The 15,484-nt window shown below is 39.8% G+C and overlaps 1 protein-coding gene across 3 annotated transcripts in view; it reads left to right on the top strand.

Annotated features, from left to right (window-relative positions):
- The first annotated feature begins 6,654 nt into the window (after nt 1-6,654).
- The window catches only part of SPPL2A (signal peptide peptidase like 2A), a 47,490-nt gene continuing 38,660 nt past the window's right edge, over nt 6,655-15,484 (top strand). The window contains exon 1 of one of the 3 annotated variants that reach the window (XM_074327748.2): nt 6,655-7,138. In XM_074327748.2, coding sequence (XP_074183849.1) covers nt 7,073-7,138 — 66 coding nt within the window. In that variant the 5' untranslated portion in view covers nt 6,655-7,072. The remainder of the gene's footprint in view (nt 7,139-15,484) is intronic. The other 2 variants (XM_074327747.2, XM_074327749.2) reach the window with 2 other exon arrangements.

Here is a 15,484-nt window from a genome sequence, read left to right as displayed (position 1 = left end):
TTATTTGTTTACATTTAGGTATTTGTTTTTTGTATTTTAAAGGAATTTTAGCATTTATTTTTTAACATAGTATGGTACAAGAAATTTTATGTAACAAATAATTACAAAACACAAGAACAGATACAAGGCACAAGAAATTTATGTACCAGTAACAAATTTATGATATTTATACATCATATAAGGCCAACAACTCCTCGTCATTGCAAATTCATCGTAAATTCAACAAAACCAATTATTGTATTCCAGGGTATTATTTTGCATATGGATATCGTTATTGATTTCTAGAGTTACACTTTTAACTCATAAGCATAAATAATAGAATTAAAAACATTTATATAGATATGGAATTAGTACTACCTATGTATCATGTGCATCCTTATTTTTTCCCCTCACAAATTTGGGCAAAAAAGTGCACATTATACAACGCAATATACGCTTAGTCCTCAATTTTGTTCTTTTTCAAAAAATTATTTTGGTTATTCTAGCTCCTTTATATTTCCATATATATTTGTAATTGGCATCCCAGTTTCTACAAAAACAAAACAAAACCAAATCTGGATGTTGTTTCGATTGGAATTGCATTTCTAGAAGTCAAGTCAATTTAGAAAGAACTGACATCTTAATATTGACTTTCCTAATCCATGAACATATCTCCCTATTTATTTAGGTTTCCTTTAATATTTTACAACATTTTGTAGTTTTCAAAGTTTATCTTGTATATCTTTTGCCAAATTTATCCCTAAGTATTTGATAGTTTTTGATGTTACGGTATCTTCTATTTTAATTTCCAATTGTTTGTTGCTAGTATAGAGAAATACAATTGATTTTTGTATATTGACCTTGTGGTGTTGATGTGGTGAGTTACATTGATTAATTTACAAATATTGAACCACTCTTGCATATTTTGGATGATTCCTAATTAGGATTGATGTATCATTATTTTAATATTTTGTTGGACTCTGTTTGCTAAAATTGTGTTAAGGATTGTTGCATTTGTGTTCATGAAGTATATTGGTCTGTAGTTTTCTTTTTTCCCCTATCCGCTCCTCTTTGGCAACCAGCAGCTTATTCTCTGTATCTATGGGTCTGTTTCTGTTTTATTTTGTTTGTTCATTTGTTTTGTTTTTTAGATTTCACATATAAGTGAAATCATATGCTGTTTGTCTTTCTCTGTCTGACTTATTTCACTTAGCATAATACCTTCTAGGTCCATCCATGTTTTTGCTAATGGCAAGATTTCATTCTTTTTTATTGCTGAATAATATTCTATTGTGTGTGTGTGTATATATATATATATATATATATATATATATATATATATATATATCACATCTTCTTTACCTATTCTTCTATTGATGGACACCTAGGTTGTTTACAAATCTTGGCTAATGTAAACAATGCTGTGATAAACATAGGGGTGCATATATCTTTTCAAATTAGTGTTTTGTTTTCTTCAGATAAATACCCAGAAGTAATATGGAAGCTCTATTTTTAATATTTTTGAGGAATTTCTATACTGTTTTCCATAGTGGCTGCATAAATTTATAATCCCACCAACAGTGTATGAGGGGTCCATTTTCTCCACATCCTCACCAGTACTTGTTATTTGTTCACTTTTTGATGATAGCCATTTTGACAGTTATGAGGTGGTATCTCACTGTGGTTTTGATTAGTGATGGTGAGCATCTTTTCGTGTGTCTGTTGGTCATCTGTATGTCTTCTTTGGAAAAATGTCTATTCAGGTCCTCTGCTCAAATTGTAATTAGATTATTTGTGGGGGTTTTTTTTTGGTTTTTTTTGGTGTTAAGCTGTATGAGTTCCTTACGTATTTTGGATATTTACCCCTTGTAGGATGTATCACTTATGAATATCTTTTCCCAATCAGTAGGTTGTCTTTTCATTTTGTTGATGATTTCCTTCACTGTGGTCTGTGGTTTCCTTATATCATCTGTCTGGTTTTGTATATCAAGATATGCTGGATCTGGGCCGGCCCGGTGGCTCTAGTGGTTGGAGCTCCGTGTTCCTAATGCCAAAGGCTGCCAATTTGATTCCCACATGGGCCAGTGGGCTCTCACCACAAGGTTGCCAGTTTAACTCCTTGAGTCCCACAAGGGATGGTGGGCTGCGCCCCCTACAACTAAGATTGAACACGGTACCTTGTGCTGAGCTCACCACTGAGCTCCTGGATGGCTCAGTTGGTTGGAGCGCGTCCTCTCAACCACAAGGTTGCCGGTTCGACTCCTCAACCCCTGCAAGGGATGGTAGGCTGCGTAACTAACAATGGTAACTGGACCTGGAGCTGAGCTGCGCCCTCCACAACTAATATTGAAAGGACAACGACGTGACTTGGAAAAAGTCCTGGAAGGATACACTATTCTCCAATAAAGTCCTGTTGAAAAAAATAAAAAAAGAGTCTTCTTAAAAAAAAAAAAAGATATACTGTATTCATAATATGAGTTGGGAGGTGTTCTCCTCTTCAAGTTTTTAAAATTGTGCAGATTGGTATTAGTTCTTCCTTAAATATGTGGTAAAATTCACCATTAAAGCCATGTGAGCCTGAAGTTTTCTTTGTGGGAAGGTTTTGATGACAAATTCAATTTTTAAAACAACTAATCTGATCAATATCTATTTCTGTTTGAGTAGTTTGTCTTTTAAGGAATTTCTCCATTTCATTTAAGTAGTCAGTTTTATGTATTGGCATAAAATTGTTTATAATATTTACTTCTTCCTTTCAATGGCTTGAAGATAATATTCCCTCTCTTGTTCCTGGTATTGGTAATTTATATTTTATTTTCCTTTAATCAGTTTGGCTAGAGTTTTCCCAATTCTATCAATCTCAAAAAGCCAATCTTTTGGTCTCACTGATTTTCTTTATTGCCTTTTTTTTTTTTTTTCTATTTTGTTGCTTTCTGCTCAGATATTTTCATTTCCTTTCTTCTGCTCATCTTTGGATTTAATCTTCTCTCTTTTCTGGTTTCTTAAGGTAGAAGCTTAGGTCATTGATTTTAAAAAGGTCATACCTTTCTCTACAACTTTCCTTTTAAGCAGCCCAAGAAGTTTGATATGTCATGTTCGCATTTTCATTCAGTTCAAAATATTTTCTTAATTCCTTGTGATTCCTTCTTTGGCCCGTGGGTTATTTGGAAATGTGAGTTCAGTTTCTGATTATTTGAGGATCTTCAAGATACCTTTCTGTTATTGATTTCTAATTTAATTCTGTTGTGATCAAAAAACATACTTTGTATGATTTGAAAACTTTAAATTTTTTGAGACGTGGTTTATGGCCATATGGTTTATTTTGGCAAAGGTCCTGTGTAAACTTGAAGATATTATAAGATGTATTATGCAGTTGTTGGGTGGAGTGTTCTATGAATGCCAATTAGATGGTGTTGATGAAGACTTCTGTATCATGACTGATATTTTGCCTACTTGTTCTTTCAAATATTGAGAGAGAAGTGTTCAAATCTTTAACTCTAAGTATGGGTTTGTCTGTTTTTCCTTTCAGTGTGATTAATATTGGAGCATAGGTTTTGTCTTTTATTTTAACTTTGCAGATGATTCTAATATGCAGCAAGAGTTAAGGAACATTGCTCTAAACCAATCATTCTCAAACTTTAGCATGCATCAGAATTGTGTAGGGGGCTTATTAAAACCCAGAGTGCTGGGCACTATTCCCAGAGTTTCTAATTCAGTAGATCTGGAGGAATTTGCATTTCTCACAGTTCCCAGGTGATGTTGATACTTCTTGGTTCAGGAGCCACATTTCAAGAATCACTGACTAAGCCAAAGTTACTCAACCATGGCTGCATATTATAATTACCTGAGGAGAGTTAAAAATTATAACACACAGGCTACAACCAGACCAGTTAAATTTAAGACATGCATGGGGAAAGGGGAGTAGTGAGACCCAGGCATTGGTATCCTTTAAAACTCTCCTATGTGATTGTAATAGTCAAGATAGAGAATCACTGCTCTATACTAAAGTAATTCTCCGCACTGCCCAAGAAAGTCTTTGGGGCTCATTACCAACACTTCATCAGTGTCCCCTATGTAAAAAACACTGTGCAGTACCGGCACACCACAGGTTATATGAATGATCTAGTGTGTTGGGGCAGGGAATTGGATTTTAGCTCTTCCTCCTCTGCTGTCAATCTAGCAGTTTTCTCTTTTGTAAAATGGAGCCAATATTTCCTGGCCACTTTCTAGAATATACAAAGGTTCTGACAAACAATAACAATCCATCTTTTAACACTGGAAAAAGATTCCATTAACTACATATATTTAGAAATTAAAACAATCTTTAATCTATTATACTTATTTTCCGTAATTGGGTTTTTATATATAGTTTATTTAGAGATGAAAAATATTGACTAAAAATTATCCAGGTACCTTTTATTCTACCTAATACTTGCAGGGAAATTCATGTGTAACAGAGGCATACTCCAAATAAACTTTAACAGCTGTTCCAGTAGTAAAGTCATTAAAGAATCCTTTAATCTTCCATTAACCCTCTTACTTTCCTTCACTTCATCCTGCACAGAGACTTTGACCAAGGAGAAACCATTCTGGCAGAAGAATTATGACAAACAGTGCTAACACTTTGCACCACACGATAACACAGACTTCTATTTTTCTTCTCCTTTTCTTCTCCTCCTCCTCTTCTTCTTCTTCTTTTTTTTAATTTTCAGAGTAATTTTACCCAAAGTATAAATCATGTGATTTTTATGATAATCATGAGACAGGCAGAACAAATAGTGCTGTCCCCATTTTTCAGGTGAGAAAACGAAAAGCAGGAAAAGAAATTGCACAAGGAACTAGTTTGTAACGCAGGTTCTTTGGCTGCAGGTAGTCATTTTCTCCACTGATCGAAAGGAAAAATGGGCATAAACACGGACAGAAAAACCAGAGATCTTCAGACAGCCTCAGTAGCGACTTTGGAGATTCACTAGGCAATGGGCCATGATGGGCAGAAGGAAATACGTAGAGATGAAATCATCTAGTCTATTACATCCATTTTACAAACAGGGAACCTGGCTTGCCTTAGGCAGCTAGAAAGTGTGAGAAGAGTCTAGGATTGACTGGCAGGAGACCTGAGTTCTGGCCTCATTGTGCAGGGTAAGCTTTGGACCAACTCACTTAGCCATTAACCTACAGACATTCACATTTGGGTGTCCCACGAGCTTTTCAAATTTATGTCCAAAAGTATTTCCCCCTTGCTCACACATTCAACCACCACCTTCATCTCCTGTGATGTTCATCTCAATAAATGGCCTACGGCAGGATCCTGGGACTCCTGCTCTCTTCCATGCCCCATGTCCTCTCAGTTACCAAATTCTGCTACAAATCTTTCAGATCCATCTCCTCTTCCCCATTTCTTCTGCCACTGTCTTATTTCAGGCTCTCACAGTGCCTGGCCTGAATTTGTTTACTACAGTTGCCTAACAGATTTCCTGGCTTCCTTCCACTTTGCCATGTTTCAATACATCTGCCACCCCACCTGCTACCACAGAGAGCTTTGTAAAACCGTCATTATCTGTCATGCTCTACTTATTATTCATTTGCTCTCCAACACCAACTACATGAAGGCTTAAGTCCCAATAGGCTGTCCCGATCTATTTGTGATTTGGTCTCTGCCTTCTCGCCATCTTTCACTACTCATAACTTCAACCAAGCCCGAGTTTTGCAGTTCCTGCACTGTCATCTTTGGCTTTGACACTAATGGTTCACTCTCCCTGGAAGTCTCTCCCTTCCCCTGCCCATTGCCTGGCTAAAATTAGCTCACTGTTCTAGACAGCTTAAGTTGGAATTTTTCCTGGCACTCCTTTTATGTGTCCCTTTTATACTCTCATAGCATCTTGTGCAAATAAAAGAGTCACTATTCATCCTGAACTGTGTTTACTCACACATCTGTGTCCTATACTAAACTCTGAGCTGTGGGATGGCAGGGACAGCATTCTGTTCAGTGTTTGGTATTGAATGTTCACTGAACAAATATTTGAGGACTTACTTTATGCCAAAAATTATAGGTATAAGGGATATAGCAGTGAAGAAAGCAAAGACACTCCTTGCTAGCGAGTGGAAGGTGACATAGTAACTAAATGAACAGATAAGCAAGAGAATATGAGAGTGAAAGGGCTATGTAGAGAAATTAAATCATGATATGAAAGTGAGTGAGTGGCTACTTTAGGTTGGGTTAGGTCAGGAAGTTCCCTTTGGGGAAGTTAAGATTTAAGCTGATAGGTGAATGCCAAGTGCCAGGTATTTGGACAGGACATTCTAGCAGGAAGAAACATTCCACCAGTTCAAAGGCCACAAACCAAAGGCATAATCTTGTGACTTAAAGCAAACTTAAAGTCATCTCCCTGCGGGAAAGCAGTGAGGATGGCGTCAGAGAAGAAGGCAGGAACCATATTATGCAAACTTTGTAGGCCAGAGTTTTGATTTTGGTCTGAATGTGATTTATATTTTTAAAAAGATCTCTCTAGGACTGCTATGTGGATATTGGACTGTCAGGAGTGGAAACAGAGCCTAGTTTGGAGGGGAGAGTGGTGGCTTGGATAGGGTGGTTGCAGCGATTTTGGAGGTGGACGGATTTGGGGTATATGAGGGAGAGTGGCCAGGACCTGCTGCTGAGCAGATGAATTAGGCTCAGAGCACCCGGGTAGTTACTGGGGTACAGAGCAGCACTCGGGGACCTCCAACAGACGGAGGGCCTCGAAAAAGTCCCTCGCCTCGGCAGACTCCCGGGAGAGCTCAGGTCGGGCCGCCTAAAGGAGCCCCGCCCAGTCCCGCCACGCGAGGCCAGGCCGCGCAGGGACGCAGAGGGAGCCCGCGGGCCGCACGGCGCGCGCGGACTCCGGCCTCCAAGTGCTCGGCGCGGGGCTTTCCGCGTCCTACGGGCGTGGCCGGAAAAGGAAGTCGGCGCAGCAGTGGCCGCCCCAGCAACAGCGGCGGCACCGGCCAAACCCCGCCACGCGCCCGTGTCCGGCGGGGTCACGGAGGCAGCCCCGCGGAAGGACCCGGAGCCCGTGCCGGCCGAGCAGCGCTGCGCCGCCAGGCGTCCAGCTGTCCAATGGGGCCGCAGCGGCGGCTGCCCTCCGCCGCGGCCGCCCTGGTCTGGGGCTTCCTGCTCCGGCTGGTAAGAGGGGCGGGCGGGCGGGCGCTCCGGCCTCCGCGGGGCGGGGCTGGGCTGGGGCTCCCGTCGTCTTCTCCTCCCCACCTCCTGGGCTCCCGCCCGAGCTCTGCTGGCGGCTCCGCGGCCTGCTCCTGGTTTTCCCTCATTCCCCTCCCCTTTCCATTACTCCCTTTCCTTCCAGCCTCTTCTTCATTCTTCCCACCAGCCTTCCACACCCCACCCCCCCCCCCACCCCCCGCCACCAGTCCTGTCCTTTGAAACCCCCAAAGGACCTGCCCGCCAGAGAGCTCTCTGCGGAACCCCTCCTGCTATCTTGACCTTGGTACTTCTCTATAGTTTTTCACTGTTCCGGGCATTTAAAAATGACCTCTGAGATTTATCGTCTAGTCTGTCCAACAGCTGCTTGACCTCTTTCCTTCTTGAAAAAATGTACGTGACCTCAGGAAAGTCAGCAGTTCAAGGACTGCACTTTAATTTAATTGCTCTAATCCAGATTTTTTTCTTCCTCCTGAATACGTAGGAGGAAGGGTTTATTTGATTCCATTTTGGGGGACTTTGGTAATAATAATTTAAAATAACTTTTAAAAGAACACACCAAAGTGTAATGACTTTAGTGGTTTTTAGTTCTCTGCTTACTTTAAAAGGAGAGAGGAGTAGGTTAAATAAGAGTAACAAATATGTGTCCACAAGTTTCTTTTCATAATTGCAGAAAAGTGGTGTTTTAAAATTCAACATCAAACAACAGAAGCTTCAGTGGGTGGTCAGGAACCAGAGTTCAGTGGTTCAGTTTTTGTTTCTTGTAAGTTTCACTTAGGGAATTTCAGGTTGGAAACTTTTACGAGTTTTATTTACGCAGAATTTGTAGGGTGTATGCCTGTCTAGTTCTTTCTATTAGAATGTGTACTTCTCTGAAAGAGTATGTTTTACGTACTTTCCGGTTCAAAGGATTACTATTAGTAAACATATTCAATATGAAAGTGTCATTAATATTTTTTAAGAAACCCAAAATCAAAGCCTAAAATGTATTAGTGCCTTTGGTGTATTGAGAATTTGCTAGGCAACATTAGTAACATGAATGAGATAATGTATCTAAAAATTGCTTGGGGGGAGTACAATATAAAGAGAATAACAAAGTAGCAGTGTTAGACTGAATCTTTGAGGTGTTGTTTATCATGTAATTGGATATGCCCCAAAAAAAAATTCAGATAGTATGTAAATGCACAAAAAACTATAACCTAGATATAAAACTTGTCTTGAGTGCTTTTGCACTCATTTTCATTTCAATGTCTTAAGCTAATTGCAGGGAATATATGTTCTCTATCACATTCCCACTAAACCTTTCTCAGCACTAGTAATCAACCTAATAATATATCAGTTGTTCATAAACTCTCATTGAAATTCTTATGAAAGCTCTGAACCCTTTCACTGAAAAATGTAGGCAGAATTTTCATATAATTTCAAGGGCTTCACAAATCTAAAAGTTGTCCTTGTTCTAAATTGTAGCTAGCCTATCGCTCCCACATTCTAGATTTTATTTTTGTATTGCATGTATGTGTTTTGTTGTACCTTACTGTATTGATCTTGTGTTCCGTACTCCTCAGTCCCAGGGTTGTGGGGACTGTGAGAGAGGAGGAATCTTTCCTCTACCCTCAAGGTTTTTCTGTCTGGTCTAATAATCAAATAAGCATCAGACAGATTAGCAGGAGAAAATAGGGAACCCTGCATACAGGAGAGTCGGAGACCCCAACATGCACGAAAGATTCGAAGACAGAAAGGGAAAAATGGATATATAAGACATTCTGAGCTAGGAATGAGGTAGGATGACTCAGGGACTTCAAAGGTCATTTAAAGATGGTGATAAGAAAAAGGAGACGTTTAGCAAATAGAAGTTTGCCCTGCTGTACAGACAGGTCAAAAGAGGTTGGTTATCTGTGATAATCTTCCAAGGCCCCTAATTCAAGTTCTTCCAGGTAGTCAAGGAGGGGCAGGTGTTTTTCCGGGCCCACAACGAAAATTGCCCTTAGCTCAAAACAATTCACATACCACAAAGGCACATCTTGGGGCAACTAGCTCTGAAGTCTTACAGGACTCAGTAACATTCTTTCACTCCACACGTATTTATTTAGTGTGCATCTGTTGTTATATGCCACGTACTGTGCTGGTGACTGAATAAAACCAACAAGATCTTTTTCAATTCAATAAACATCATTTTCAGTGCCAACTAGTAATATTGATTTTCTATTTTTTATTGATTTCTCAGCGGTTGGTTTTCCCCTTGACCCTTTAATTTTCTGAAATGATCTCTTTCTCATTACTTTTCCTTGTTTTAGGAACTCAAATAAATCTGGCATCCTTTTCCTCAGCAAAAGCTCTCTCTCTTTGCTTACTTACTGAATACCTACTGCCTTTCCTACAACTCTGGTGGTTTTTGTTTGTTTTGTTACCCTTTTCTCCCTGAAGTCCGTGTTTATGCCTCTTCCATAATCTTACAGTTCTAGGTGACCTCCCTGAGTTCATTTGAATTAATAATGTCAGCTTAATCATTTAATTTTTCCTTCCTGGGCTTTTGAAGCTGGCACTGCTGGACCTCTTTCCCCTTAGTCATGTAAGAATGGGGCCAATACACTTATCTAGAGGCAGCACGTCATCTCCAGAAACCACTGTCACATTCTTGTAGAAGAGGCAGAGGGTTTAATATTGGAAAGACCCTTCAACATCATCATGTAGCCTACCCTCCTCACCTTCTCCTTTTCGCATCGGTGACCATACTGTGTATATGGAACTCAAGCTGCTGCACATCTGGTTATTTTAATATATTCTAAACCGATTAAACATTAAGTCTAGAATTTAAAAGTGTGCCTGGCAGGTAGTTCATTCTCTCTTGGCCTTGCCATAATTCCATTTCACATTGACGCTTCCCAAGTGCACCCAGCCCCTAGCCCCACTCTTAGACCTTTATTTCATAGTGTTATTTGGTCATGGTCACCGAGTTCTGTTTCAAAGACATTGAGAGGTGTGGCCTGGATCTGTTTTCTAAATTTCTTCCAAACTCACTGAAGAATCCAAAATCTTTTTCATAATGTTTTTACAAAATTTCTGTTCATTTTTTCGTAATTTCAAGAAATGTGAAGTGTTATATAGACTTTTCTGTTACTACAGTGAAGTGATCATCGGGACCCCCAGCAGAAAAATCTCTTGCAGAAATCTGTATTCCTTTGGTATCATATACCAATTCAAAGAATCTTCTTTAATTCCTTCTCTTCTGCCCGCCTCTCTTAACATCCACGGTACACTAGGTGTGTTCTGCTGCCCAAACTATCAGAGAGAGACAGGCTGAGCTGCTGTGCTGTGGACTGAATTGTGGCCCCACCCACTCATATGTTGACACCCTAACCCCAAAAATGATGATCTTTGGAGATGGGGCCTTTGGGAAGTAATTTAGGTCAGAGGGTAGGTCATTTGTGATACGTAGGATTGGTGGCCTTATAAGAAAAGACACCAGAGAGCTTGTTGTCTCTCCTTCCCCGCCCCCATGTGAAGACATGGGGAGAAGGTGGCAATCTACAGGCCAGATAGAAAGCTCTCAATAGAAACCAACCATGTCGGCACCTTTATCTTAGATTTATAGTCTCTAGAACTGAAAATAAATTTCTGTTTAAGCTACCCACTCTATGGTTATTTTCTTATGGCAACCCAAGCTAAGACAGATTTTAGTACCTGGAGTGAGGTGCTGCTGTAACAAATACCTAAACATGTGGAAGCAACTTTATAACTGAGTAATGGGTAGAGGCTAGAAGAGGTTTGAGGTGCATGCTAGAAATACAGACATTAGACGCGATTTTGGTGAGGTATCAGACAGAAATGAGTAACATGTCATTGCAAAATGAAGGAAAGTCAGTCCTTGTTATAAAATGGCAAAGAACTTTGCTGAACTGTGTTCTAGTGTTTTGTGGAAGAAAGAATTGTGAGCAATGGAATTGGATATTAGCTGAGGGGATTTCTAAGGAAATTGCTGATGGAGTAGCTTGGTTCCTCCTGACTGCAAAAGAAGAAAGAAGAATTGAAGAAGGAATTGTTAAGCAAAAAGGACCCAGAATTTGAAGATTTGGAAAATTCTCAGGCTATCCATATGGCAAAAAAATGAGAAAGCTTATTCTGAAAAGAACACTAAGGGTGTGGCTGAACAACCATTTGATAACAAATTGATGGTATTATATGATATGAAACACTACCAGTTTGAACTGAAGGGGACAGAAATGGGGCAAAATGAAGAAAGGTTGTTGGACTTCTTGGATTTGACAGGATGGGATGATGTGAATATGCATTATTCTTCAGGAAGATGGAGAAATGGTCTCGAAGGCAATTATTGAGAGAGCATCAGGGCCACGGCCTCATTTTCAACAAGCCTTGGGCATTTGCTGGGAACCTTAAGGCGTGGAATTCCACAGAGCCAAAGGAGTGGGACCACCCCACAGAGCTATGTGGGTGATGCTGCCGCCCTAGTGGGCCTGGAAGGTGGGACACTGAGCCAAAAAAGTTTATTCTTGAGCCTTGAGATCTAATGGAATTTGTGTTGCTAGATTTTGGACGTCATTTAGTCCCAGTATCCCTTTGTCATTTCTGATTTCTCCCTTTTGGAATGGGAATGTCTACCCTATGCCTATCCCACCATTATATTTTGAAAGCTCATAACTAATCTGGTTTTGCAGGTTCACAGCAGGAGAGTTTTGCCTCAAGGTGAATTGTATCTTCAGTCTCATCCATATCTGATTTAGATGATATTTAGATGAGACTTTGGAGTTTAGAGTTGATCATGGAATGAATTAAGACTTTTGGGACTCTTGGGATGGAATGAATGTATTTTGCATGAGAAAGATGAATTTCGGGGGCCAGAGGCAGAATGCTGTGGACTGAATTGTGTGCTTCCCAGATTCTTATGTTGAAGCCCTTCCCCTTAATGTGGTATTTGGAGATTGGGCCTTTGGGAGATAATTAGGTTTAGAATGAGGTCATCAGGTTGGGCCCCTTATGATGGGATTGTTGCCCAGCGTGCCCTCCTTCCTTCCTTCCCTCCTTATGTGAGGACACTTTGAGAAGTCAGCCATCTCTACAAGCCTGGAAGAGACCCCTTGCCAGAAATCAACCATGCCAGCATCTTGATCTTGGGCTTCTAGGCTCTAGACTGTGGGAAAATAAATATCGATTGAGCCATCAATCTGTGGTATTTTGTTACGGCAGCCTGAGCTCACACATGCTGGTTTTGTCACATTCCTTTAACTTTGAGATTCTTCACAATTTTTCTTTTATCTTTTCTCCTCTGATCTGTCTGTAGATTCTGCATCCTATTGTCTGCTTTCTAAGTCACTGATGGCAGTGTTTTCTTCTTCCCCAAATGCAACTCCTACGTATGTATCATCTTTGAAACTCAAAATAATCCTGAGAAGTTTCAGGAAGATTATGACTTATCCTAGATCATATACGAAGTCATAAAAAAGAGGTCTAGAACCCAGGGGTTCTTGACATTTATTGATATTTTTTCACAAAATTATGTGCTAATGATTTTCTTTTGTGAATCAAAAATATATGACAAAACTGATTCGGTAAATTTCTCAATTTATTTATTCATAAGAACCAGAATTTGAAGATCTGGAAAATTCTCAGGCTATCCATACTGCAAAAAATGAGAAAGCGTGTTCTGAAAAGAACAGTAGGATGTGGCTGAATAAGCATTTGATAACAAATTTATGGTGATATAGGATATTTTCTGGGATCGTGTCTCGTGAAACTGAAGAATGGAAGCACGGACCAAGGAGAGGCGAGAAGTTGTAAAAGAGGATAGTTTATTAAAAGTAAAGAGTCGCAGCTCACGTAACGAGAGGGGGTCCCGAATGGGGGTGTCCAGTGACTGAGGCGAAAGTTCTTTTATACCTTCCCTTGCCTGCTTGGGGAAGGGGGCTGGTGCCGCCTAATGGAATTCTTTATCAGGTTTGTCCTGTTTGCCAACCCTAAAGGGGTTAACGAACCAACCCATTCCTAGCTATCAGATCCTAAAGGGATTAACGAACCCATTCCTATCTATCAGATCTGTTCCTTTGTCCAGCCAAAAGGGATTTATGAGATAATTTATTAACCTCAAAGTGTGTTCTCATATCTTTGTCCTGGAGTGAAGGAGACATTCCAGAACCTGGAGTTTCAGGATATGGCTGCCTTTTATTTCATCAGGGATCTCCCTGTTGACCTAACAACATGCTAAGTAACCTGTCTCAATGGGATTATGTGAGACAAAACACTGCCAGTTTGAACTAAAGGGGACAAAGATGGGGCAAAATGAAGAAAGGTTGTTGAATTTCTTGGATTTGACCAGATGGGATGATAGAACTACATGGCTTTTGAAGATGCATTATTCTCCAAGAGGGAGAAATGGCCCTAAAGGCAATTCAGAGATCATTGGGGCACTGGTTTAAAGATAGGAAAAGTCATGTTTATTATGTATTTGATAGGTTTCATGTTTATTATGTATTTGATACATTTTTTGTTCAAAATCACCTGAAATTGAGTCTGTTTATAAAAATCTAGACCATAACACCTCCAGGTATAGCCATTTACCCCAAAATACTAATTTAAAAAAAAAAAAAGTTTGATTGCCTTAGGCCAGAATTTGCCAAACTTTAGCATGCTCTTTGGTCTTAAGTCAGCTCTGATTTGTGCATTTATATTACCTGCCTGACCTTTTAAGCATTTGAGTTTGTGAATTCTAGTGTAAATCATAAATTCTCTAACAGCTGAGATATGTCGTTAAGTAGTAAGATTATTTATGGACAACCAGGAAGAAGGCTGGATCTAGGTAGCAAGTAGAATATAAGCCCCATGAAGGAGAAACCCTATCTGACTCATTCTCTACAATACCCCCTAGCACCTAGTGGACTACAGACTGTTGAATGAAAGAATGGTTACTTTGTCTCCTCTCTACAACCTAGTACCTCTTAGCCTGTACATTGCATGTCCCCAGATTCTCCAAGTATGAGGACTGATTCTGGCTCTGCTTTATTCCTATGACCCACAGACTACTCTGATTCCTGGTTGATGCCCTAGCTCCCACTGAGCCACTAATTAAGTAATAAGATTATACTTAATCTCTGTGTGTCTGGGTGTAGTCACTTTTAGTGCATCATTTCCATAAGTTTTCCATAAATACTGGAAGTAGGAGTAGAAACAATGTAGATTGTCTTGATTATGTAAGTTATTAGGGAGGAAAGAGGCATAGAAAATATATAATAGTGAATGATCAGAAAGTTATTTAGGCCTGTGTCATTCAGACACACAACCCCAACTCTTTCAACTCTTACTGTGTTACTATTGACTTAAAACTCACTCCTACGTAAAGAGAAAGATGATTGTAAAGAAAGGGACACTTCCTGCATTGCCACAGTGTAAAGGTAATGCAGGTGACTGTAGCTCCTGGGCATTTATTATTCAGGGATTATTATACTGCAACAGTATGTCTTCTGTTTCAGGGACTATAGGTTTGTAAAGAAAAGCCACAGCCCTCATATTTGGTGTTTTAAAAATAGAGGAACAGTTTAATTTGTAGATTTTATGAAGAAAGGTTGCAGGGGGTTAATTGGAGAGTTACAGTCACATTCACATACTGCCCCTTGAAACTGAAGGCTTAAGTATATCTAATGGATGACGATACAAATAATATAAACCAGATTTAATTGACATAGAGGGATATGGGGAAGCTGGGACCCAGTAAGGCATATGCTGAAAAGTTTTGAAGGAATTTATGAGTGAAAGGGGGGAACTGCTGGCCAAAACATGAACATTGGCTATACCAGCAGACTGCGGGTACAGATACGACTGTCACCTCTTGAGAAAATTCCTAGAAGGACCTCAGTAAAGTCTAGAAGATTGGCGAGTTTTCACTGTTATTCATGATGAAGTCTAACCATGTGTTCTGTGGATCAACATCAAAGTATCACCTGGAAGCTTGTTAGAAATGCACTATCATAGGCCCTACCTAAGACCTGCTGGATCAGAATCTGCACTTCAACAAGAGCATTAAAGTTCAAGAAGCTCTGATCTGTAATAAAAAGTAAGAAATTGCTGTGCAGATTACTCATCTCCAGGAAAAGAGAAGAACCACCTGTGACTAATCTGTTAATGTTTTTTTAAGGGAATTAAATATATATGTGGATAAAGGTTAACATTGCATTGTTCGGAGCTTAATCTTGGTGAAAATGGGCCAAGATACAGAGTCCTGGCAGACCCAATGGATGGCATAGATATCAGGGTAGGGGTAGTATGTTAGATAAATTTTTAGCGAGAGAAATGTTATATTCAAAAGGA

The sequence above is a fragment of the Rhinolophus sinicus genome, chromosome 3 (assembly GCF_057876585.1).
Source record: "Rhinolophus sinicus isolate RSI-liver-muscle chromosome 3, RSI-T2T, whole genome shotgun sequence".
Taxonomy (NCBI): domain Eukaryota; kingdom Metazoa; phylum Chordata; class Mammalia; order Chiroptera; family Rhinolophidae; genus Rhinolophus; species Rhinolophus sinicus.
This window is presented reverse-complemented; position numbering and strand designations above follow the sequence as displayed.